The sequence below is a fragment of the Haliotis rufescens genome, unplaced genomic scaffold, assembly GCF_023055435.1.
Source record: "Haliotis rufescens isolate VD_foot unplaced genomic scaffold, xgHalRufe1.0.p SCAF_5, whole genome shotgun sequence".
NCBI classification, from domain to species: domain Eukaryota; kingdom Metazoa; phylum Mollusca; class Gastropoda; order Lepetellida; family Haliotidae; genus Haliotis; species Haliotis rufescens.
Window position 1 is genome coordinate 15,535,266 of NW_025964223.1, and position 27,021 is coordinate 15,562,286.

Sequence of the window (27,021 nt, forward strand, 5' to 3'; positions counted from 1 at the left end):
AACAGGTTTCCTTGCACATGTCAGTGAATATTAGAAGCTTACATCATGTACATCTGTGAAAGAGAGTATCGAAATGTTCTGGCATCTCACCTGGCATACCCATTCCCATGCCCATAGGTGGAGGAGCACCCATCCCTGGAGCCCCGCCCATCTGCATTCCCATTGGCTGCATCCCAAATGACCCCATGACTGGAGATGGGTCTGCTTTAATACTGGCAGGCAAAGTCTTCGGCAGCTCGTATCCTTGCAACTTCTTTTTGATGAGTTGCATGGCAATTGAAAACTCTTTCTTATCCATTTTCCCATCATTGTTCATGTCAGCTAGTGACCTTGAATGAAAAATTCCTCAAATATGTTAAAGTGAGTAATAATATATCCCTGTGTTATGGGTTTTCGGACACTTAAGAAACATTCATAGTTTTCTCTTTAATAACTTTAACAACTGTAAAATATCTCATTTACTTATAAAAGACAATTTTCTCCTAAAAACAAGCCATCATCTGAGTATTTACAATTCCTGTGTGATGTTACACTCCACGTTATAGCGTGAGTAATCGTGATAAACACAGCCATCCAAAAACGTATGACGTCAAAAAACCTATGATCCGACGATACCTCATGGCCTGGCCTACAACGCATCACAAATCTTCCCATAATATACTTGGAAGCTGACAATTAAATAACATGGATATCTAGTGCCAATGTTGTCATGATGAGTGAGTATTGTTTTACGCCACTTTTAGCAATATTCCAGCAATGTCACGGCAGGGGACACCAGAAATGGACTTCACACATAACACCCATGTGGGGAATCGAACCAAGGCCTTCAGGGCGATGAGCGAATGCTTTAACCACTAGGCTACCCAACCGTCCCTTTGTCATGATGATATTATATACATGACTGCTAACACTGAACAGATATTACTGACATAAATAACTAGCAAAGTTTTATTAAGCAGACAAAAGAAAATGATTAATCCTCACCAGATTTGACCAAGTTTCTGCATATCCAACCCGGACTGAAGGAAGAATCCTTTAGCTTGTTCACCTGGAAGAAATATATGGTTCTCTAACTTCTAATACAACTTACATGGTATACGACACAATTGGTTTGTTTGTTGCCTAATGCTGCACTCTGCAGTATTCCAGCTATATGATGGCAGCCTGTAAATAATCCATTCTGGATGAGACAATCCAGTTATATCTTCTTTGTTCCACAGTTAACATGGACATACCTGTACAGAATTTTGACAAATAGTGACCATGGTGACAGTACAAAACAAATTTAAGAATCTACAATATACAATTCAGGTTCTAATTTGAATTTTAGTGCCAAGTATAAATCGTATCCAGAGCTCCAGATAAGCTTTTGTGGGTATTTTACCCATGCATTTTAAAATCACTGGGTATCAGTAATTCTATCTGGGTCTTCACATTTCTGTTACCCACTTGTTTTTACACATGTGGGTATTTAAGTTAAATATTTAAAAACACTATTCATCTAGTCCCTGCAAACTGGTGTTGTGTGGGTTCGAGAGCTTTATAGGACTCAAATATACCACGATACTTCCACAAGAAAGTGTGATGGCAAATGATCATCGTGCAGTTTGGCAAGGTTGACGGAATGCCCGTTTATAATTTCAAAATATGTTGCTGATTTGCCAATCGAATATGCAGGGTTACTTCATAACATTTTGATGATAGGCACAAGCTTTATTTTTGTAGCGTATCTGTAATGTTCGTTGCGTATTTGATACGCTTGGATATTATTTTACTGCGTATTTCTGCATTTCTGATGCGTATTCTACGCAGATACGCAGCTTATCTGGAGGTCTGGTATCTACTACTAGAACATAGACTACCTAACCTAGTCCTGCACCATGACTGTGGAATATATTTACTTTATGAAAAACAAACAATCTAGAAATGTATACAAAAGCAAGTCTAGCCATCTCTAGTTGGCTCTATTCCACATGAATCAGCATAGGGAAAATTATTTGTTTAATTTTAAGAGTCGAGAAGGGTATTGTGTAATATAAGATTTCATAGACTAAAAAATGTTAGTCTATACTTAACCATCTTTCCCACACTTGAGTTAACATATCTTTAACTCTTTGTTTAAGATCGTCTACTCTAGTATTGGAAATACTTGGACACTGCCCACTTCCTGGAATATCCAACCAAAACCAAAGAACACATTGTTGACAGACGTTGCCCCTGTATGACAATTAGCACCATCCAAGACATAGAGCATTTCATATGCCTAACAGTAAACTAACATCTTGTCTCTGAAATTAAAATATTTTACAGAAAAAAACAGCTGTTAAATTATACTATGGTTAATAAAAAATAATAAAAAGGAGCCAAGAGACATTTTCAGATACTACAGTAATCTAGACTTGCCAAATATTATAGACTTGCAGGGGATGTATTGAAAATATTTGTTTCAGGGTCTGTATGACAGATTAGCCTTACAGGTATAACTACCACTTGTAGATTTTCTTGTATAATCTTCATCCAAAACTCAACATGCTCAATACACCTCAACATGCTCAAAAAAGACATATATACAATAGAGAAACTCCCACATTCTCTGAACACCATATTATCTTGAGCATCTATGCTTATAATGTTTATTCTTGACTTAACAATATAATATAACTTATATTTCATCATCAGATCATATTCAGAATCATCAAAAAACTTTTCTACTCACTCCATCTATCATTCTATCCATTGTGACCATTATCTGTGTATCAAATCTATGCAAGCATGAACAGATCAATCACTCTAAGCAACAAGAAATCAGGCGATGGTGCCAAGCTATTATTTTTAGACAGAAATTGATTTCTCATTATGGTGTTACAAGCCACCATGGGATCTTTCAGTACATACCGGACACAAATCCATTGACAGGCTTAAGCTGGAAGAACTGGGCATCATGTTTTGCACGATCCTCTCCTGTGATGCGCCAGACATCGCCACCTCCAAATAGCAAACATTAAACATTTAGGACCAATTCACCATTTGCTCACCACCAACAGGCAATTATTCCAGTTAACAGCCATCAATAATTCAGTTCGTTCAGTTGGAAGAAAATAGAAAATTCATGGTTTGAAACCAATCAATGCAGGGTTTGCTAGCATGTCTAGCTTAGCTCTTGTTACATATTTTACACGACTTAATATTATAATAACTTATTCAGTGACAATCACAAACACATATATAAGTTGACACACTGACAGAGTGAACTTTCACACCTGCAATATCCATATCAGTATCATGTCAGGGACTTGTCTAGCATTTCAACCTAAGCCCTTGGCAGGCAAATTAGGGAACATGGGGTTCTTATTGTATCAAATTCAGGTCCTTGAACATGTTTAACATTGTATATTAACAACATTACATGCAATAATCTTCCTCTTTATCAACATGATCAATGTTAATTGGTCCCAATATTAGTGAAATAAAAGTAGACCTGACCAAGTCATCATAATAAATATAACAATGGAATTGGGAATGTTCAATTTAGATATTTTAATCGAAAATTCGCTGCAGATCTGGGGTCAAATATCAGCCTCTGAACAGGTCTAGATAAATCCCTGCATGTTGATTGACAATGGTGTTTGCAGAAATCAGCATGATCAGATACTGTATCTTTAAACACCATACAAATTGCATTAATTTGCCATCTTGATCATGCTCCACATGCTAATGCTCCATTTATACATGTGAAATACATAAACATAATCATGATTATGATGTATAGTTACCTGCACCTGCCATGGTGATTTTGATTGATATTCCTCTTAATATCCCTGAAAACAAAAAAATAATCAAAAGATGTCATACATGTGATACAAAGCCGCTCAATCATTCTATCAACGAAACATATGAGCATGGTGAAATGACAGGAGGCAAGGCAATTTGACAAAATACACAGTTTTGCCCCCTCTCTCATCAATCATGTATAACCGCCATCATGCTCAAAGCAGTGATCAACATGATCAATCAAGTCAACTTGATCATGCTTCTACATTACCATGATTACAATTAAAAAGTAAACAAAGCACTTTTTTATTTAATATTAATACCCCATATATATAGAGGTTATCACGCGAGTGTGTTTGGGGATGGTAAATATCCTGCATTAGGAATAAACATTGTATTTAGCGAGCCTTGGCGAGCTAAATACATAGTGTTTATTCCTAATACAGGATATTTACCATCCCCAAACACACAAGCGTGATAACCTCTTTATCATATAATGTCATTCTTTAATTCTGTGCTTCAAAATTGCTTTCTCTCTCTCACAATCATTACCGAAACATTGCGAGTTTTCCTGGAATGCGTGCATTAATATATATTACGTCATAGGGTAAGTGATGTGTCAGTCGGACAGTGACAGTAGCCAATATAGTTCCAACTGAAATCTGTTTCTTATACAGTGGCGAAGGAACATATACGCAAAACAATTGCCTTGTAATTGCCTTTCGCGGCAATCCATCGGTCTGTCCGCTAGAGTAACTGCCCTTTGTCAAAGGGAAGCTACTCTAACCCTAGTCTATGAGACGTCACGGCCATGGTCAGATGTTGTTGACAGTCGGTCTGTCTTGTCATAACGTTAAGAAGTGTAGTCAGATGTACACAAAGCGACAAAACGAAACAAGGTAACAATTCGAACATATTTCGGCCAAATCCAACTATTTTAATTTGTGGAGAAGGTTTCAAGCCGCAGAGGGTTACAACCACAGATATGGCTACTGATCCCGCTTGGCTAGGCCTCGTGCCCTCGCAAAATTGTTCGAAATGTATATCTCCAAAGTTGCTAAAACTTATAAAATGCCTTAGCTACGTCACAGTTAGACACTGATTTTCAGTATATTAGACTGTTCTTTTGATAATGATAGCATTTATCCCTGTAGTTTATCCAGATTCGGGATGGTTAATTCTGACTTGATCGCCGAATGACGAGGGCGATGCCATGTTTGTTTATAAACAGCGAAAGTAGTCCCTACTTAACCTTTGATATTTGCATCTCTATCCGCATATGACCCCAACGGATATCGTTTTTATCAGTTGGCTTTATCCTGCCGAGAAACCTACCCATTGTATGATAAAATTATATAACAGGTATGGGGATGTAATATCATTTGTAGAAATTAAGGCGTTCCTGGGTTCATTGTGGTATTTGGCTACTGAACATGCTGAGGTACTTGTAGAATGACACCATTTGATTACATGAAGCCCCTGTTTACAGATTAACACTAACACATAACAAGACCCCTCGACTTTCAGATCATACCTAATTTCAAAAACTGGTTAAAACCTGTCAAATATTTTGAAATAGAATCTAAATTAATAAAATATTCAAATATTTCTAATTCTCAGTGACAGATCATGTTTACCTAGGATTTTGAACTTAGAAACTGTGTAAGGCAAACTGGGAAAAAGCATAATATTGTTTATGTCCTGTTTTAAATATATCTAGAAATGTTCAGAGGTACATCATGGTACATCTTGATCTTAGCATTGCATTCAACAAGTCCAATGCAATAACAGAATGTACTAAGCAGCTAAGCGTAACAGTTTTTTTCTCTCTCTTCATCGGTCTTGTTATCACGGAGGAGAAAGTCACCACCACCATATTCATGATGTTTGAAAAACTAAAACATCACAATGACTTGAATTGAAATATATTTAATTCAAAATTATCAAATTTGGAAATATGTACAGTCATATGAAGATGCAATTAACAATAATTATGTTAGACAGACAGACAGACTGGCTGGCAGATTAGTGGCAATTTGTTGATGTTGATGATTATTCATAATCATGACCATGATTACATCTATTTCAGTAGTATTTGTCTTCTTCCCCATATTTTCATGATCATGGATATTCAAAAGCAGTCTCTATTTCCTTCCTTTTCTGTTTCAGGAGTAGCATGATCAACATGGATGAAAAAAGTAGAATGTATTACAGGGAGACTAGGCTCAGCCAATTGGCAGTGCTGGCAAATCTGATTCAAGTCAAGCAAAACACCCTTTTCTAATCTGTAAACTCCCCATATAACTCTAGACATATATGAAACAGGCACCAGGTCATGAAGAAAAGTTGATTCTAACAATACACATTGTTTCTAATAATCTTAATGAATTTAACAGCTCTCCTTAAAAATACATGTTGCTGATTTTGACTTGTTTGTTGTTGTCAAATAAGAAATGTCAATCAATTTTCATTAGTCATAGCCAATAGATTCACATTTTAACATTCATACACAGAATCAGAAAACCAACGAAAGCTAGATGACACACTACTTATAGTATACAATGTTATACTTAACAATAAAAATACTCAAACATTATCCACAAAGCACTCTGCTATGGCTACATAACTAATGGTGCTCAATGGCTACATCCATGTTCTCAGTAGATGTTACAGTAGATGCAGCAAATATTCCAGATGAAAGAAGACATAAGTCATTTAGTAAAGTGTGGATGTTATGTTAACAATGCTCATATCATCCGGAACATTTAAACCCTCATGATGAGGGTTAAAATGTTCTAAATAATATAAAATTTGTCTATGTGACAGCGTTAGAAATTGGCACTAGTCTTATAGTCCTTGCCAAACTTCCTAATACTATAGTTAAGGTATCTAGCACATTTGCCATTTTTAAGGGTTTTGCAATATGTTATCATTACAAAGACTAGTGGACAAAAAATGTTAGTTTCTACCGCTGTGTAATATGGCTCACATTTTTCGATCATGTAGTCAAGAGGCTTAACTGCCATTCGTAATGCTTGATCAAGAGAGATAATATGTAGTTACAGATTGTAGTGTGATACCAGAAATATTATTAATAGACTTGGATTAGCTGTACAAAGAAGATGTTTACTCTTTCTTTTTACATTTTTTAGAAAACCCCAAACATACACTTATTCACACAGTTAGATCATATCACAATAAATATGTTAAAAAGTTTGCATAATGTTTTCCTGGTCATCACAGTAATACTGTGCAGCTTTATCATAATCATAATCAATGTTAACAAAAATGAAACATATCCAGGAAAAAGCAACAACTTTCACAACTAATATGATGGCATACAGTTGGATCAACATGGTCACCACATCATGTTATGCTGATATGCCTATCATGATGACATGACACGACTTTTGACATAATTCTGCTGGGCATACTAATGTGATCATAACCACATCATTAAAGAGTCATATTAAAGATCAGGGTTTAATATCAGTTCATTTTCAAGGACATTGCATGCTTGTCATCCAAATGTCCTGAAGATGTTTGTTTTTTTCAAATTTAGCAAAGATACGAAAACTGTCCCTTCAAAACTTGCCAAAATCGAGAAGAAATCATGTCATTTGCCTTCATCAAAATCACTGAAAGATGCCCGAGGCGTTCATATGCGTGTGAAATGATTGAAAAAATAATATGGAACTACGGAATTACGAAACAGCTTATCAAGCCGTATTTCATTTCTTATGTAACACAGTTTTAAAATTGTCAATGTCACTGTCAGTAATATGGTATAAGTAAGGAGGGTAACGAAATTAGGAGACATTTTACGCTTCAAAAGTAAACAAGGATTGTGACCTGGTCTGGTTTGCCACAGACTATCAAAGAAATGTGTTGCAAACATTCAATAAATAAAATAATGAAACTGCTTAATTAGGAGACTTACCCTGCCTGTTGTTAAATTATATTAGAGCATCCATACGATCGATGTTGGCCAAGTTCCAGTGGAGAGAGGCGGTAGCCATATTTCCGGTGTCACAAGTGTCGTTTTCGGATTCCTTTACACGCCAGTGAATATCAGATGTTTATATGCAGTCAGCAAGAGTGTCTGTGAGTAAATAGGAATCCAAATGCGCGAAGGGTACCTTAGATTTTCGCAAATTGTCTTTAAATAATCAGATAAAATCTCAAGCTGACATCCCTCCGTCTGCATCAATTGGCGCAAAGCACTCTGGGTAGTGTGGGCGTTCCCTGGAAGCCGGAAGCTGTGTATGCCGACTAGAACGACCAACAATCAACACTGTCATGTTTTGATCACTCATTTCTTTGATTTCATGTAAATAACAAGTTGTTTTGATTGGATGTGTCGGAATTTAAAGTTTGTAACAATCCATTTTTTTATTGTAATCAAAACTTTCATTGATATTTGTTGCGGGAGAAGTGCAAGATCACGACTGAAGACCAAGTCTTGATCATGCTGAAACCAGTACATGCTGGTGTAGCTTAAATAAAGAGAAAGAAAATTCGTCAATGGCAGTGTGGCCATTATATAAATTTAATTTATGAATTACTTTTGAGACATACTGGATACGTTAACATTTCAACTCCTTGGTTTTCATGCAAAACCTGTTTTATAATTATTTATGTTGAATTATGCTAAATAATTACCCAGATTAAGCAAAGACCATATAATATGGTCTCTGGATTAAGGTATTACAATAAAATTGGACGGGCATATGTGGTAATCATATGCTGTGTTATGCCACTTTCTAACACCATGGGGTTTTTTTATTAACAAAAAGGGATTATTGAATTGGTAACACCCTAAAAACATTTATTATTAACATGGCTCAATGATTAAAGATTTGTTCACCAGACCTCATTACACACCCAAGGGTAGCTATGAATGTCTCCAGAACTTAATACACACCCTAGGGTAGCTATGAATGTCCCCAGAACGTAATTCACACCCAAGGGTAATTAGGAATGTCTCCAGACCTCATTACACATCCAAGGGTAGTTATGAAGGTCCCGAGAACGTAATACACACCCAAGGGTAGCTATGAAGGTCCCGAGAACGTAATACACACCCAAGGGTAGCTATGAAGGTCCCCAGAACGTAATTCACATCCAAGGGTAGTTATGAAGGTCTCCAGACCTCATTACACATCCAAGGGTAGTTATGAAGGTCCCCAGAACGTAATACACACCCAAGGGTAGCTATGAAGGTCCCGAGAACGTAATACACACCCAAGGGTAGCTATGAAGGTCCCCAGAACGTAATACACACCCAAGGGTAATTATGAATGTCTCCAGTCCTCATTACACATCCAAGGGTAGTTATGAAGGTCCCCAGAACGTAATACACACCCAAGGGTAGCTATGAAGGTCCCGAGAACGTAATACACACCCAAGGGTAGCTATAAAGGTCCCCAGAACGTAATACACACCCAAGGGTAGCTATGAAGGTCCCCAGAACGTAATACACACCCAAGGGTAGCTATGAAGGTCCCCAGAAAGTAATACACACCCAAGGGTAGCTATGAAGGTCTCCAGAACTTAATACACACCCTAGGGTAGCTATGAAGGTCCCCAGAATGTAATACACACCCTAGGGTAGCTATGAAGGTCCCCAGAACGTAATACACACCCTAGGGTAGCTATGATATATAACCTCTTATGTACATTGAAACCTAGAAGTGCTGGGGAAGCTCAAAGTTGTCAAGTGAATAGCAGTTCAAGATAGTAGAAGTGGTCAGAGTGCTGATGGTAGATTTCAGTTCTGATATAGATCCTACTGGAACACCAAAGTTACATCTCAAACAATATATCAATTTAGTGCAGTCTGAATGCAGATGCTTTTCTCATTTGCTAAATGGCTTGTCTCATTTGCTATCTGAGCCAATAAAGCTTAAGTTATAATTGATCATTGACATTATTGTATCCTAATTTACATTTATCTGACCAGTAGGAAACCATGAGGTGCATCAAGAGAGCATCTTCCCAGGATGGTAATGTGCCCAAGTTATTTCTTGAAGACAATGTGAGTATGATTATTTCTGAAAATAATTTTCAAAGGACAGCAGCAAATTATTTATTATTTAGATATGGTGTCATATTAAATTGTATCTTGACGAATGTATTTTTTAAGTAGCTGTGTATCCATAATGATTTTTATGTTTTCTCATTTAAATGTGTTAGGTTAAAGGTAATATTTTCCAGAATATATATGTTTTAACATATTTGTTATGTCCAGGAGCCTCGTCCTAGTCCGGGCAAGAACGAGCTGTTGGTTCAGGTGAAAGCCTGTGGCTTGTCACTCATAAATCACAAGGTAGGGCTGGGGTTGTCGTCATGGTGATGTAACCTGTCAATCATGTGTTGCTCACTTGTCATAGTGTGTGATAATCAGCTGTTTAATTGACAGTGATAGTATGTCTCTCAGAATTAGTATGAATATTCAGAAAATGAAAATACGGCAAAACATTGTGTAGGCTCATGTAGTATGTCTATTTAAGACCTTTTTTCATTATGAATATTTTTAGATAAAGAGGATGAATGAATAAAAAAGATTTGAAACATAAAGATATATTAAACACCATTCCTCCCACATTAAGCATGCATGTCATGGTGGGAATGACGTTGAGATCATTGCTGTGTCCTCTCTCACTCATTCTATCTTTCTTCATTGTACCACAGGCCATGCTTACATGTTGATATTTTTACATTTCTGTAGAACTTGACTGAGATTTTCAAGAAGGAGATACGGGAGTCATATCCAGTAGGCCAGGATATAGCAGGGGTCATTACACAGACGGGGGAGGGGGTCATAAGCTACAAGGCAGGTGATGCCGTTGTTGGTGAGTACTCAACACAAAACCGTGTAGGCCAGGATATAGCAGGGGTCATTACACAGACTGGGGAGGGGGTCACAAGCTACAAGGCAGGTGATGCCGTTGTTGGTGAGTACTCAACACAAAACTGTGTAGGCCAGGATATAGCAGGGGTCATTACACAGACTGGGGAGGGGGTCACAAGCTACAAGGCAGGTGATGCCGTTGTTAGTGAGTACTCAACACAAAACCGTGTAGGCCAGGATATAGCAGGGGTCATTACACAGACGGGGGAGGGGGTCACAAGCTACAAGGCAGGTGATGCCGTTGTTGGTGAGTACTCGACACAAAACCGTGTAGACCAGGATATAGCAGGGGTCATTACACAGACTGGGGAGGGGGTCACAAGCTACAAGGCAGGTGATGCCGTTGTTGGTGAGTACTCAACACAAAACCGTGTAGACCAGGCCAGGATATAGCAGGGGTCATTACACAGACAGGAGTGGGTCACAAGACAAGGTAGGGTCAAACAGATGAGATATGGGGTCACACAGTTGGGAGGGGGTCAATCGTGTAACGAAATGAAAATCCAGTTCATAAACAATGTGGTGACTGCCTTGCAGGCTTTGGTCGATTGCAGGATTTGCAGAGCATATGTTCGGCAACTGGGCATTGATGGATATTTTCCAAATCTTTCCTAGTTTTTGATCCAAGTGATCAATTGATACACATTGCAAGGTAGGACATGTTGTATTATAGAATAAAGATCTTGATTATCAAACAGATTTTGTTTGAAGCAAATGCAAGTGATGGAGGGACACTACTGGTGGCACTACGATTGAGCCATGGAATTTGAAATTATAATTTCTGTTACACAGAGGGGGAAGTGGGTCACACAGATGGGGAGGGCATCACACAGATGGGTAGGGGTCACACAAATGGGGAGGGGGGTCACACAGATACTGAGGGGGTCACACAGATGGGGGGGGGAACACAGATGGGGAGGGCGTGACAAAGATGGGGCAGGGGGTCACACATATGGGAAGCAGGTCACACAGATGGGGAGGGCATCACACAAATGGGGAGGGGTCACACAGATGGGGAGGGGTCACACAGATGGGAAGCGGGTCACACAGATGGGGAGGGCATCACACAAATGGGGAGGGGTCACACAGATGGGGAGGGCATCACACAAATGGGGAGGGGTCACACAGATGGGGAGGGGGTCACACAGATGGGGAGGGGTCACACAGATGGGGGGGTCACACAGATGTAGTGGGGGTCACACAGATGGGGAGGGCATCACACAGATGAGGGAGTCACACAGATGGGGAGGGCATCACACAGATGGGGAAGGGGTCACATAGATGGGGAGGGGGTCACACCGATGGGGGAGGGGGTCACACCGATGGGGGAGGGGGTCACATTGATGGGGTAGGGGGTTACACAGATGGGAAGCGGGTCACACAAATGGGGAAGGCATCACACAAATGGGTAGGGGTCACACAGATGGGGAGGGGGTCACACAGATGGGGAAGGGGTCACACAGATGGGAAGAAGGGTCACACAGATGGGAAGGGGGTCACACTGATGGGGGGTCCCACAGATGGGGTGGGGGTCACACAGATGGGGAGGGTATCACACAGATGAGGGGGTCTCACAGATGGGGGAGGCGGTAACACAGATGGGGAGGGAGTAACACAGATGGGGAGGGGGTAACACAGATGGGGAGGGGTCACACAGATGGGGAGGGAGTAACACAGATGGGGGAGGGGTCACAAAGATGGTTGAGGGTGTTTATGGATATTTGGTTCAACCACAGGTTTTGGTGGAAGAAATATACTTGTGCTTTTTTCAGTGATCCCTTAGAAGTTTTGTTGAACAGTGAAAATATTTAAAAAAATGAAAGAAATATATTTTTATGAATGCTGAATGACAAGTCAGAGGGCTACTTGTCACTCCCATGAGCCTTTAAGTTTTTTTTAATACTCCAATCAGTTAACACACTCAACTCTTTATTTTATGTTAGAACCTTATTTTGATCCACATTTTTAGTCGTTTCATCCATGTGAGATAAAACATGAGACCTAAGTTTAATTTGTTGTGTTTGAGGGAGTATGTAATTGGGCATATATATGTCAAGGGACTGAAGAATCGCTGTTTGTCACTGCTAAGGTATTATGCCATTGGACAGCCGCTACTCAGGATGTGGGGAGTTTTGTTGCATCAGCGAATACGACGTGGTGAAGAAGCCATCTCAACTCGCCTTTGAAGATGCAGCTGCTGCTATTGGTGACTGCGTTAGTGCATACACTGCACTGCACTACAACGCCAAGGTGTGCGCAGGAGACACGCTACTTGTCATAGGGGGCGCCACTGCTGCTGGCAACGTGTTGGTGCAGCTTGGACAACGCTGGGGGGCAAAGGTGAGAGTGCATAATAGATGTGTATTTAGTATAAACTAAACAAACTTGATGATACAAAGAAATGAAACCATTTTTTAAGAAGGGGCAAATGATATGCAAGCCATCCTAGCTAATTACCGTATTCGACGTAATAAGCGCCCCGCTCTAATAAGCGCCCACGGCGATATTTGCTAATATATTGGCTAGTAAACAATCCCAATTAGCACCCTTCGTGTGTTATATGCACCCTTAATTACGGGAAATTAAATTCTGGAAAAATATATCTGGCGTGTCTTATACATACAGACTTTTCTTCTGTATCATTTCAGGCTGTCAGCATAAACCACAAATTTACGATCTTTCAACTCTTTCACCAAAATTATATTCTAATAAGAGCCCCCTCTTTCTAATTTTGAGAGCGCCCTGGGCGCTTATTACGTCGAATACGGTAAGTGTGGTGGGTAGCACAGTGGCTAAATCATTTCTGAGTCACACAACAGGCCTGGGTTTGATTCCCCACAAGGGGAATGTGTGGAGCACATTTCTAGTGTTCCCCCACCATACAGAAATAATGCTAATAGCTGTATAAATCCAGACTGATTCACTCACTCCTAGCCAGTTTGGTTTCACAGAACATCAGATTCGGGAAAGAAGAATGTCTGCCTGAATTTCTTCAACTATGCTAGGGGGCAGGTGTGGCCCAGTCGTCTAAGGCGCCGCGATTCTCTGTGCAGAGTTGAGTCCCTTGGGCACGCCGGAAACCTATGATTGTGGGTTCGAATCCCGGTTCTCCCCAATTATGTTTCTAGGTTTGTCAGCACCATACCCGTGCTTGTGGGTTTCACCGAAGTGGTAAACGTCTGGGACCTGCATCACTTCGGGCTTTCCTCCCACATTAAGCTGACACGCCGTGATATAACTGGAATACTGTTAAAAGCAGCGTTAAACCCAACTCACTCACTCACTCCACTATGCCATGTCTGTGATTCACAACACACTAGACTGTAATCACAGCTTGTACTTCAAAGATTTATCTAGGATTCCAAACTAAGTTCCTTCACTTACAAATTGTTTAATTATTCATAACTGGAATGTTTTTAAAGGTTTTTTTTCTTATTTTCAGAGATATTTTGACATTGTTTTCAGTACAATAGTCTAATACTAAGCCTTATAGCTTAGTTACTGGTTACTGAAATGGAACAAATTTGTTGTTTTGGTGTTCAGTTACATCTGGAAATTATTCATATTTTTCTACTTCTATTTGCGGATGACCTTTTTGGGTTTGGCAATACTGTCAACAACTTACAAATGAAGCTGAATATCTTGCATGATTACTGTTGTAAATGGGAAATGTCAGTGAATCTATCAAACAAAAATAGTTGTTTTAAAAAACGAGGGAGGTTTATCATGTTATGAAAAATGGTATTGTGATGGAAAGGGGGTTAAAGTAGTTACTGGATACAGTAATCTTAACACAGTGTTCAGTACAATAATCTAATACTAAGCCTTTTAGCCTCTTCCTCTTCATAGGGGCGGTCGGGTAGCCTAGTGGTTAAAGCGTTCGCTCGTCACGCCGAAGACCCGGGTTCGATTCCCGACATGGGTACAATGTGTGAAGCCCATTTCTGGTGTCCCCCGCCGTGATATTGCTGGAATATTGCTAAAAACGGCATAAAACCGAACTCACACCTCACTCACCAAGGCTAATTGATACTAATAAGTTGGGACGAGGTCATGAAGTCTGCTGAGGATCGGAAGGACTAAAGCAGTTGACATGTAAATTATCAATACATGCTGTATGCTGACCCACATAGGTGCTAATCTTGCATTCTGTATGTCAACAGGTGCTTGCTACATACAATACTCAGGCAGAGAGACAGCACCTGGAGGGAATCCAACCCCCAATAGGTGAGTGTCTGTCTGTCTGTCTGTCTGTAGGTGTGTGTGTGTCTGTCTGTATGTGAGTGTCTGCATCTGTCTGTCTCTGTAGGTGAGTGTCTGCATATGTCTGTCTAAAGGTGAGTGTCTGTAGGTGAGTGTCTGCACCTGTCTGTCTGTCGGCGTCTACAAATGTAAATCTGTGAACGTATGTCAAATTGCAATTGTGTGTCTGTCTGCCTGTCTGTCTGTATGTGAGTGTCTGCATCTGTCTGTCTGTCTGTCTGTCTGTAGGTGAGTGTCTGCACCTGTCTCTGTCGGCATCTACAAATGTAAATCTGTGAACGTAAGTCAAATTGCAAAAACTTAACATTGAATCTGCCTGTGAGCTTTTGAGATATGAACATCTAGGTATTATGTCATTGTGATGCAGTAGTCAAATCACAAGTAACAGTAGCAGACAAAAGATGAAATCATAAACCTTTCTCACTTGCAGTTGAGTGATTTTTCAAGACTTACATTTATTCCTTGACCATGTAACCTGTCACTATAGGTATAGATAGATGTGTCTCTTCAGCCCAGGTGATTGAGCTCAACAAACGAAACAACATCCTGGTGAGCAGTGTCAAGGAGGAGACAGGAGGAGTAGGTGTGGACTGTATCGTGGACGACGGGGGTGAGTCCAAGACAATCTGATCGATAATCAAGATCTATTTTGTAACAAAATGGGTCTACCCCACGAAGTGCATCAAATCACTAGAACACCTTGATTAAAAACATGAAAAGATTTGGAAAGTATCTGTCGATGCCCAGTTGACAGTGCACATGCTTTGCAAATCCTGCAGTCCAAAACCTGCACGTTGAAATCCATGTTGTCTGGTAGTTTGTTACCTAATTTTGCTTGGACTATTCATTGACTTAGTCCAGCCAAAATGTAACTCTGGAATTCCAGCCTAGTAAGGGTGGAAACTGGACTATTATGGTCAGTTAACTCCCTTGCCTCCAGAAGATGGTGGAGATGGGGGTTGAGGAGAGGACTGTATCCTTGACGTCATGGAGAGTCCATGCAGTGGAAGGAGTGGAGGAATGTGTATCAGTCACGAAAAAAGGATTTATGACTAGCCTTTGGGACAGCCACCAAATGACTTGAAAATATTTAGTATAAAAAAAACAACATAAGTTCATGAGAATATTCAAAATGACCTTGCATTTGTTTGAAGCAATTGTACCCTTCATTCCAGTGTGCATGTTTACTACAGAGGAAGACAAAGCTTTAGTTGGTGAAAATTACAAATTTCCAGTTCCTCACAAGTATGACATCATTTCCTGTCTGGGATTTGCTGGGAAGTGGATCACCGCGCAACCAGATCTTCAGGTGAGTCCCCGATTCTCCATCTTCACATCCGTAATTCAGTGGGTTGCCAGGACCCTCCCTCATTCTTCATCACCACCTGTCTTCACATCCGTAATTCAGTAGGTTGCCAGGACCCTCCCCCATTCTCCATCACCACCTGTCTTCACATCCATAATTCAGTAGGTTGCCAGGACCCTCCCTCATTCTCCATCACCAGCTGTCTTCACATCCGTAATTCAGTGGGTTGCCAGGACCCTCCCCCATTCTCCATCACCAGCTGTCTTCACATCCGTAATTCAGTAGGTTGCCAGGACCCTCCTTCATTCTCCATCCCAACCTGTCTTCACATCCGTAATTCAGTAGGTTGCCAGGACCCTCCCTCATTCTCCATCACCAGCTGTCTTCACATCCGTAATTCAGTAGGTTGCCAGGACCCTCCCTCATTCTCCATCACCAGCTGTCTTCACATCCGTAATTCAGTAGGTTGCCAGGACCCTCCCTCATTCTCCATCACCAGCTGTCTTCACATCCGTAATTCAGTAGGTTGCCAGGACCCTCCTTCATTCTCCATCCCCAGCTGTCTTCACATCCATAATTCAGTAGGTTGCCAGGACCCTCCCTCATTCTCCATCACCACCTGTCTTCACATCCGTAATTCAGTAGGTTGCCAGGACCCTCCCCCATTCTCCATCACCAGCTGTCTTCACATCCATAATTCAGTTGGTTGCCAGGACCCTCCCTCATTGATCCAAGAAAGATTTTGGCCACCATCATATAGCTGGAATATTGCTGAGTGCGACGATAAGTAAAAAACAAACTGACCCATGTTGAGAGTGTCCTGTACACATCACCTCCAGTCTGACCCATGTCTCCTGTACACATCACCTCTAGTCTGACCCATGTCTCCTGTACACATCACCTCTAGTCTGACCCATGTGTCCTGTACACATTATCTCTAGTCTAACCCATGTCTCCTGTACACATCACCTCTAGTCTGACCCATGTCTCCTGTACACATCACCTCTAGTCTGACCCATGTCTCCTGTACACATCACCTCTAGTCTGACCCATGTGTCCTGTACACATCACCTCTAGTCTGACCCATGTCTCCTGTACACATCACCTCTAGTCTGACCCATGACTCCTGTACACATCACCTCTAGTCTGACCCATGTCTCCTGTACACATCACCTCTAGTCTAACCCATGTCTCCTGTACACATCACCTCTAGTCTGACCCATGACTCCTGTACACATCACCTTCAGTCTGACCCATGTCTCCTGTACACATCACCTCTAGTCTGACCCATGTGTCCTGTACACATCACCTCTAGTCTGACCCATGTCTCCTGTACACATCACCTCTAGTCTGACCCATGACTCCTGTACACATCACCTCTAGTCTGACCCATGTCTCCTGTACACATCACCTCTAGTCTAACCCATGTCTCCTGTACACATCACCTCTAGTCTGACCCATGACTCCTGTACACATCACCTTCAGTCTGACCCATGTCTCCTGTACACATCACCTCTAGTCTGACCCATGTCTCCTGTACACATCACCTCTAGTCTGACCCATGTCTCCTGTACACATCACCTCTAGTCTGACCCATGTCTCCTGTACCAGCACCTCTAGTCTGACCCATGTCTCCTGTACACATCACCTCTAGTCTGACCCATGTCTCCTGTACACATCACCTTCAGTCTGACGCATGTCTCCTGTACACATCACCTCTAGTCTGACCCATGTCTCCTGTACACATCACCTCTAGTCTGACCCATGTCTCCTGTACACATCACCTCTAGTCTGACCCATGTCTCCTGTACACATCACCTCTAGTCTGACCCATGTCTCCTGTACACATCACCTTCAGTCTGACCCATGTCTCCTGTACACATCACCTCTAGTCTGACCCATGTCTCCTGTACACATCACCTCTAGTCTGACTCATGTCTCCTGTACCAGCACCTCTAGTCTGACCCATGTCTCCTGTACACATCACCTCTAGTCTGACCCATGTCTCCTGTACACATCACCTTCAGTCTGACCCATGTCTCCTGTACACATCACCTCTAGTCTGACCCATGTCTCCTGTACACATCACCTCTAGTCTGACCCATGTCTCCTGTACACATCACCTCTAGTCTGACTCATGTCTCCTGTACCAGCACCTCTAGTCTGACCCATGTCTCCTGTACACATCACCTCTAGTCTGACCCATGTCTCCTGTACACATCACCTCTAGTCTAACCCATGTCTCCTGTACACATCACCTCTAGTCTGACTCATGTCTCCTGTACCAGCACCTCTAGTCTGACCCATGTCTCCAGTAAACATCACCTCTAGTCTAACCCATGTCTCCTGTACACATCACCTCTAGTCTGACCCATGTCTCCTGTACACATCACCTCTAGTCTGACCCATGTCTCCAGTAAACATCACCTCTAGTCTGACCCATGTCTCCTGTACACATTATCTCTAGTCTAACCCATGTCTCCTGTACACATCACCTCTAGTCTGACCCATGTCTCCTGTACACATCACCTCTAGTCTGACCCATGTCTCCTGTACACATCACCTCTAGTCTGACCCATGTCTCCTGTACACATTATCTCTAGTCTAACCCATGTCTCCTGTACACATCACCTCTAGTCTGACCCATGTCTCCTGTACACATCACCTCTAGTCTGACCCATGTGTCCTGTACCAGCACCTCTAGTCTGACACATGTCTCCTGTACACATCACCTTCAGTCTGACCCATGTCTCCAGTAAACATCACCTCTAGTCTGACCCATGTCTCCTGTACACATCACCTCTAGTCTGACCTATGTCTCCTGTACACATCACCTCTAGTCTGACCTATGTCATGTCTCCTGTACCAGCACCTCTAGTCTGACCCATGTCTCCTGTACACATCACCTCTAGTCTGACCCATGTGTCCTGTACACATCACCTCTAGTCTGACCCACGTCTCCAGTAAACATCACCTCTAGTCTGACCCATGTCTCCTGTACACATCACCTCTAGTCTGACCCATGTCTCCTGTACACATCACCTCTAGTCTGACCCATGTCTCCTGTACACATCACCTCTAGTCTGACCCATGTCTCCTGTACACATCACCTCTAGTCTGACTCATGTCTCCTGTACACATCACCTCTAGTCTGACCCATGTCTCCTGTACACATCACCTCTAGTCTGACCCATGTCTCCTGTACACATCACCTCTAGTCTGACTCATGTCTCCTGTACACATCACCTCTAGTCTGACCCATGTCTCCTGTACACATCACCTCTAGTCTGACCCATGTCTCCTGTACACATCACCTCTAGTCTAACCCATGTCTCCTGTACACATCACCTCTAGTCTGACCCATGTCTCCTGTACACATCACCTCTAGTCTGACCCATGTCTCCTGTACACATCACCTCTAGTCTGACCCATGTCTCCTGTACACATCACCTCTAGTCTGACCCATGTGTCCTGTACACATCACCTCTAGTCTGACCCATGTCTCCTGTACACATCACCTCTAGTCTGACCTATGTCATGTCTCCTGTACCAGCACCTCTAGTCTGACCCATGTGTCCTGTACACATCATCTCTAGTCTGACCCATGTGTCCTGTACACATCACCTCTAGTCTGACTCATGTCTCCTGTACCAGCACCTCTAGTCTGACCCATGTCTCCAGTAAACATCACCTCTAGTCTAACCCATGTCTCCTGTACACATCACCTCTAGTCTGACCCATGTCTCCTGTACACATCACCTCTAGTCTGACCCATGTCTCCAGTAAACATCACCTCTAGTCTGACCCATGTCTCCTGTACACATTATCTCTAGTCTAACCCATGTCTCCTGTACACATCACCTCTAGTCTGACCCATGTCTCCTGTACACATCACCTCTAGTCTGACCCATGTCTCCTGTACACATCACCTCTAGTCTGACCCATGTCTCCTGTACACATTATCTCTAGTCTAACCCATGTCTCCTGTACACATCACCTCTAGTCTGACCCATGTCTCCTGTACACATCACCTCTAGTCTGACCCATGTGTCCTGTACCAGCACCTCTAGTCTGACACATGTCTCCTGTACACATCACCTTCAGTCTGACCCATGTCTCCAGTAAACATCACCTCTAGTCTGACCCATGTCTCCTGTACACATCACCTCTAGTCTGACCTATGTCTCCTGTACACATCACCTCTAGTCTGACCTATGTCATGTCTCCTGTACCAGCACCTCTAGTCTGACCCATGTCTCCTGTACACATCACCTCTAGTCTGACCCATGTGTCCTGTACACATCACCTCTAGTCTGACCCATGTCTCCAGTAAACATCACCTCTAGTCTGACCCATGTCTCCTGTACACATCACCTCTAGTCTGACCCATGTCTCCTGTACACATCACCTCTAGTCTGACCCATGTCTCCTGTACACATCACCTCTAGTCTGACCCATGTCTCCTGTACACATCACCTCTAGTCTGACTCATGTCTCCTGTACACATCACCTCTAGTCTGACCCATGTCTCCTGTACACATCACCTCTAGTCTGACCCATGTCTCCTGTACACATCACCTCTAGTCTGACTCATGTCTCCTGTACACATCACCTCTAGTCTGACCCATGTCTCCTGTACACATCACCTCTAGTCTGACCCATGTCTCCTGTACACATCACCTCTAGTCTAACCCATGTCTCCTGTACACATCACCTCTAGTCTGACCCATGTCTCCTGTACACATCACCTCTAGTCTGACCCATGTCTCCTGTACACATCACCTCTAGTCTGACCCATGTCTCCTGTACACATCACCTCTAGTCTGACCCATGTGTCCTGTACACATCACCTCTAGTCTGACCCATGTCTCCTGTACACATCACCTCTAGTCTGACCTATGTCATGTCTCCTGTACCAGCACCTCTAGTCTGACCCATGTGTCCTGTACACATCATCTCTAGTCTGACCCATGTGTCCTGTACACATCACCTCTAGTCTGACCCATGTCTCCTGTACACATCACCTCTAGTCTGACCCATGTCTCCTGTACACATCACCTCTAGTCTGACCCATGTCTCCTGTACACATCACCTCTAGTCTGACCCATGTCTCCTGTACACATCACCTCTAGTCTGACCTATGTCATGTCTCCTGTACCAGCACCTCTAGTCTGACCCATGTGTCCTGTACACATCATCTCTAGTCTGACCCATGTGTCCTGTACACATCACCTCTAGTCTGACCCATGTCTCCAATAAACATCACCTCTAGTCTGACCCATGTCTCCTGTACACATCACCTCTAGTCTGACCCATGTCTCCTGTACACATCACCTCTAGTCTGACCCATGAGTCCTGTACACATCACCTCTAGTCTGACCTATGTCTCCTGTACACATCACCTCTAGTCTGACCTATGTCATGTCTCCTGTACCAGCACCTCTAGTCTGACCCATGTGTCCTGTACACATCACCTCTAGTCTGACCCATGAGTCCTGTACACATCACCTCTAGTCTGACCCATGAGTCCTGTACACATCACCTCTAGTCTGACCCATGTCTCCTGTACACATCACCTCTAGTCTGACCCATGTCTCCTGTACACATCACCTCTAGTCTGACCCATGTCTCCTGTACACATCACCTCTAGTCTGACCCATGAGTCCTGTACACATCACCTCTAGTCTGACCCATGAGTCCTGTACACATCACCTCTAGTCTGACCCATGTCTCCTGTACACATCACCTCTAGTCTGACCCATGTGTCCTGTACACATCACCTCTAGTCTGACCCATGTGTCCTGTACACATCACCTCTAGTCTGACCCTTGTCTCCTGTACACATCACCTCTAGTCTGACCCATGTGTCCTGTACACATCACCTCTAGTCTGACCCATGTTGAGAGTGTCCTGTACACATCACCTCTAGTCTGACCCTTGTCTCCTGTACACATCACCTCTAGTCTGACCCATGTGTCCTGTACACATCACCTCTAGTCTGACCCATGTGTCCTGTACACATCACCTCTAGTCTGACCCATGTCTCCTGTACACATCACCTCTAGTCTGACCCATGTCTCCTGTACACATCACCTCTAGTCTGACCCATGTGTCCTGTACACATCACCTCTAGTCTGACCCATGTCTCCTGTACACATCACCTCTAGTCTGACCCATGAGTCCTGTACACATCACCTCTAGTCTGACCCATGTCTCCTGTACACATCACCTCTAGTCTGACCCATGTCTCCTGTACACATCACCTCTAGTCTGACCCATGTGTCCTGTACACATCACCTCTAGTCTGACCCATGTCTCCTGTACACATCACCTCTAGTCTGACCCATGAGTCCTGTACACATCACCTCTAGTCTGACCCATGTCTCCTGTACACATCACCTCTAGTCTGACCCATGTCTCCTGTACACATCACCTCTAGTCTGACCCATGTCTCCTGTACACATCACCTCTAGTCTGACCCATGTCTCCTGTACACATCACCTCTAGTCTGACCCATGTGTCCTGTACACATCACCTCTAGTCTGACCCATGTGTCCTGTACACATCACCTCTAGTCTGACCCATGTGTCCTGTACACATCACCTCTAGTCTGACCCATGTCTCCTGTACACATCACCTCTAGTCTGACCCATGAGTCCTGTACACATCACCTCTAGTCTGACACATGTTGAGAGTGTCCTGTACACATCACCTCTAGTCTGACCCTTGTCTCCTGTACACATCACCTCTAGTCTGACCCATGTTGAGAGTGTCCTGTACACATCACCTCTAGTCTGACCCATGAGTCCTGTACACATCACCTCTAGTCTGACCCTTGTCTCCTGTACACATCACCTCTAGTCTGACCCATGTCTCCTGTACACATCACCTCTAGTCTGACCATGTGTCCTGTACACATCACCTCTAGTCTGACCCATGTGTCCTGTACACATCACCTCTAGTCTGACCCTTGTCTCCTGTACACATCACCTCTAGTCTGACCCATGTCTCCTGTACACATCACCTCTAGTCTGACCCATGTGTCCTGTACACATCACCTCTAGTCTAACCCATGTGTCCTGTACACATCACCTCTAGTCTGACCCATGTCTCCTGTACACATCACCTCTAGTCTGACCCATGTGTCCTGTACACATCACCTCTAGTCTGACCCATGTCTCCTGTACACATCACCTCTAGTCTGACCCATGTCTCCTGTACACATAACCTCTAGTCTGACCCATGAGTCCTGTACACATCACCTCTAGTCTGACCCATGTCTCCTGTACACATCACCTCTAGTCTGACCCATGAGTCCTGTACACATCACCTGTAGTCTGACCCATGTCTCCTGTACACATCACCTCTAGTCTGACCCATGTCTCCTGTACACATCACCTCTAGTCTGACCCATGTGTCCTGTACACATCACCTCTAGTCTGACCCATGTGTCCTGTACACATCACCTCTAGTCTGACCCATGTCTCCTGTACACATCACCTCTAGTCTGACCATGTGTCCTGTACACATCACCTCTAGTCTGACCCATGTGTCCTGTACACATCACCTCTAGTCTGACCCATGTCTCCTGTACACATCACCTCTAGTCTGACCCATGTCGTGTCTCTGCAGCTGGACCCTCCGGACTGTCAGCAGCTGCTCCTGCGTGGCGCCAGTGTCAGCTTCCTGTTTCCCCCTGCCTGGACACTGGCCAACGTGCAACAGGGCAGATATCAGCGTATCCTTACTCACAGATGATAATTCTTGTGATGTGGTCCTATTGTTCCTTCAGTTATGTCCCAGTAACAGTGAATGAGTGAGTTGGGTTTAACGCTGCTTTTAACAGTATTCCAGTTATATTGCGGCGTGTCAGCTTAATTTTGGAGGAAATCCCCAAGTGATGCAGGTCTTAGACGTTTACCACTTCGATGAAACCCACGAGCACGGGTATGGTGCTGACAAACCTAGAAACATAATCGGGCAAACCGGGATTCGAACCCACAATCATAGGTTTCTGGCGTGCCCAAGGGACGCAACTCTGCACAGTGAATCGCGGCATGTCCCAGTAACAGTTTCCCCTGAACAGCCAGGTTGGAATAATTGACTGTTCCAACAAGTCTGTAGCAAGAGCCCACGGTTTATCACGGTAACCACATATGGAGTGTCCAGTTTCATTGTTATTTAGCTTGCACATAGGCCAAATGGTTTTATGTCAGAGAGAAAATCCAATACAGGGCTTAATGTAGACATGCTCACAAGCTGATATCAGCCCCAAGTCTACAGGGCTTTATCTTGACCTTGACCCTGTTCCACAAGGCGATGTTTGTACAACTTTTGTCTTTGTTAAAGTATGTTATGGTTCTTTTTGTGTTAAGATTGCTTTGTGGAACAGGGCACTGCTCAAGAGACAAGTCTGCTGCAAATTTCAGTAAGAAGGTCCAAATTGAATTAAAAATGTCAAAATTGATGTAATTCAATATAGTTGTAACTTATGCTTAATGTTACATTATTGCCATGAATGCAATGTTGAAATACCTCAGAATGTAAGAAAATTGAACGTTTCAAAATCCGAGTTTTGAACAAAATGAATTTTCCCACTTTGCCTGACAGGGACAATTAGTTTGGAATTTCAGATAAATCCCTGCAATAGTGTGTATTTATGAAAACAATACACTTGTATACAAATAGAAATTCTGTAATTAGCATAAGATTGTCATTAAAAAAATGCATGACATCAACTGTAGAAATGCTGCAACGGTTACATCATGGTTGGTTGGTTGGTTGGTTGTTTAACGCGCCAATCAGCAATATTCCAGCTATATGACGGCGGTCTGTAAATAATCAAGTCTGGACCAGACAATCCAGTGATTGATATCATGAGGTTACATAATGGGTATGGCACGATACGCACCCAGGACCCGATGCTTGTCCTTGGAGTTGACTAACCCAGGGAGCAGAAGGTCACTTAGACCAATATGTATTGATGGTACTTTGATGCAGAACGCCACAGTATGCACCCAGGACCTGATGCTTGTCCTTGGTGCTGACTAACCCAGGGAGCAGAAGCTCACTTAGACCAATATGTATTGATGGTACTTTGATGCAGAACGCCACAGTATGCACCCAGGACCTGATGCTTGTCCTTGGAGTTGACTAACCCAGGGAGCAGAAGGTCACTTAGACTGATATGTATTGATGGTACTTTGATGCAGAACATCACAGTACGCACCCAGAACCCGATGCTTGTCCTTGGAGTTGACTAACCCAGGGAGCAGAAGGTCACTTAAACCAATATGTATTGATGGTACTTTGATGCAGAAGGTCACAGTACGCACCCAGGACCTGATGCTTGTCCTTGGAGTTGACTAACCCAGGGAGCAGAAGGTCACTTAGACTGATATGTATTGATGGTACTTGAATGGAGAATTTCTTTGGAACACCATCTTACAGCATTGACCTTCCAGATTGCTTCTTACAACCTTATGATCATCAATAGTTTGTTTGGTCAAGACTTCTTTACAAATGTACCAGTTTAATAATTCTTTATGTTCATGTGGGTGAGAATGTTGTGGTCTGTAGCTGTGAAGTTGACATGAAATCACATGTATTCTCCTTAATGAAAACAGATATATTATTGGATGTTGTAGAGAAACTAGACAAGGGAGTTATCAAGTAAGTACATTAGTTACAGTCATCACTGTATATCGTGGAGTGTCTCACATTATCTGCAGCCTCAACACTGTCACCTGGTTAAATGCTGCAATGGTCTGAACAGAAATTTTGTATGCATGGTGAGCACTTTCAGAGGGTTCTTGGTTTGACATGATCTGGATGAATCTGCATGACAGATTTATCTGAGTTGCTGAGTTACTTATCTCAACAGAGGACATGTGTAATTGACTGAAAGTTTTGGTAGGAGTGCATACAAAGATTACTTACAGATTGGTCTACAAGTTAGACAGGGGGCTCTTATTGGAGCAGGGCACTTCATACAGAGAATATGGTACCTTTTTTAAAAGTCATTCACATGAAATTAAAATCATTCACTTTTGATGTATAAGATGTAAGATATTATAGAACTCTTCTGTCACGCTTCATTACAAATGTGACTTTCAGGTGCAAGATTGCTCGACTTGTGACCATGGATGATGTGATAGAAAGTCTCAAGACGCTAGACGAAGTGCGAGTTGGCAAAGTGGTGCTCAAGTTTTAACCATGTGTTGTCATGAAAATAACACACAAACATAACAGTTGCGTATTGCTGCCACACAACTGATGGAACACCATCAGTCGGTGAGCTGACAGCCTAGCTACAGACTGTCTCATCAAAGTTAATGACTCAAGGATGTTCAAGGATCTACATGCGTCAACCAAATTTAAATATCCATATGGTGATTGTTCCTGGATGTTCCTAGCAAGGGATGACACTTCACAAATACAGAAATCTTCTTGTCGTCAATTGGAAGTCCTACAACTTGGAAGAGCAAGAATTCTTAATAGCTTCCTCAATTAATGAAGGAGAAATAATATTCTCAGTGCAATATGGACGTCCCATCCATTCCAGCATGACATGAATAAAATGGTTTCATTGAATCTAATTCAAGAATTATGCATTTTTTCTTCTAAAGATTTCTGTTGTAGTGTGTACTACTAACACCCTTGTACATTAAGGTGAGGTGAGGTGAGGTGAAATTGGGTTTAACGTCGCATCCAAGATTATTGCACTTATATAGCGACGTGCATGTACGTGTATGTGTTTGTGTGGCAG

At 42.7% G+C, this 27,021-nt stretch overlaps 2 protein-coding genes across 8 annotated transcripts in view; one reads left to right on the forward strand and one right to left on the reverse strand.

Moving 5' to 3' along the window:
• Positions 1 to 7,849, reverse strand: part of LOC124113269 (intersectin-1-like) — a 67,161-nt gene extending 59,312 nt beyond the window's left edge. For all 4 annotated transcript variants that reach the window (XM_046473560.2, XM_046473562.2, XM_046473559.2 and 1 more), the window contains exons 1-5: positions 7,712 to 7,849; positions 3,774 to 3,818; positions 2,896 to 2,985; positions 985 to 1,048; positions 91 to 329 (exon numbers count right to left, since the gene is read on the reverse strand). In XM_046473560.2, coding sequence (XP_046329516.2) covers positions 91 to 329; positions 985 to 1,048; positions 2,896 to 2,985; positions 3,774 to 3,786 — 406 coding nt within the window. In that variant the 5' untranslated portion in view covers positions 3,787 to 3,818; positions 7,712 to 7,849. The remainder of the gene's footprint in view (positions 1 to 90; positions 330 to 984; positions 1,049 to 2,895; positions 2,986 to 3,773; positions 3,819 to 7,711) is intronic.
• Positions 7,840 to 26,851, forward strand: LOC124113270 (quinone oxidoreductase-like protein 1). 4 transcript variants are annotated; one of them, XM_048383943.1, is made up of 11 exons: positions 7,840 to 7,875; positions 9,737 to 9,808; positions 10,022 to 10,099; positions 10,502 to 10,625; positions 12,774 to 13,024; positions 14,848 to 14,911; positions 15,459 to 15,557; positions 16,123 to 16,256; positions 23,886 to 23,991; positions 25,880 to 25,925; positions 26,370 to 26,851. In XM_048383943.1, exons 1-11 carry the CDS (start codon positions 7,855 to 7,857, stop codon positions 26,464 to 26,466), a joined length of 1,092 nt encoding a protein of 363 aa, XP_048239900.1. In that variant the 5' UTR covers positions 7,840 to 7,854; the 3' UTR covers positions 26,467 to 26,851. The 4 variants fall into 4 exon arrangements, with proteins under 4 accessions (XP_048239900.1, XP_046329519.2, XP_048239901.1 ...); XM_046473563.2 differs by lacking the exon at positions 7,840 to 7,875 and adding an exon at positions 8,003 to 8,101 and having other exon boundaries at positions 9,734 to 9,808; XM_048383944.1 differs by lacking the exon at positions 7,840 to 7,875 and adding an exon at positions 8,003 to 8,101.
• Positions 26,852 to 27,021: the final 170 nt, after the last annotated feature.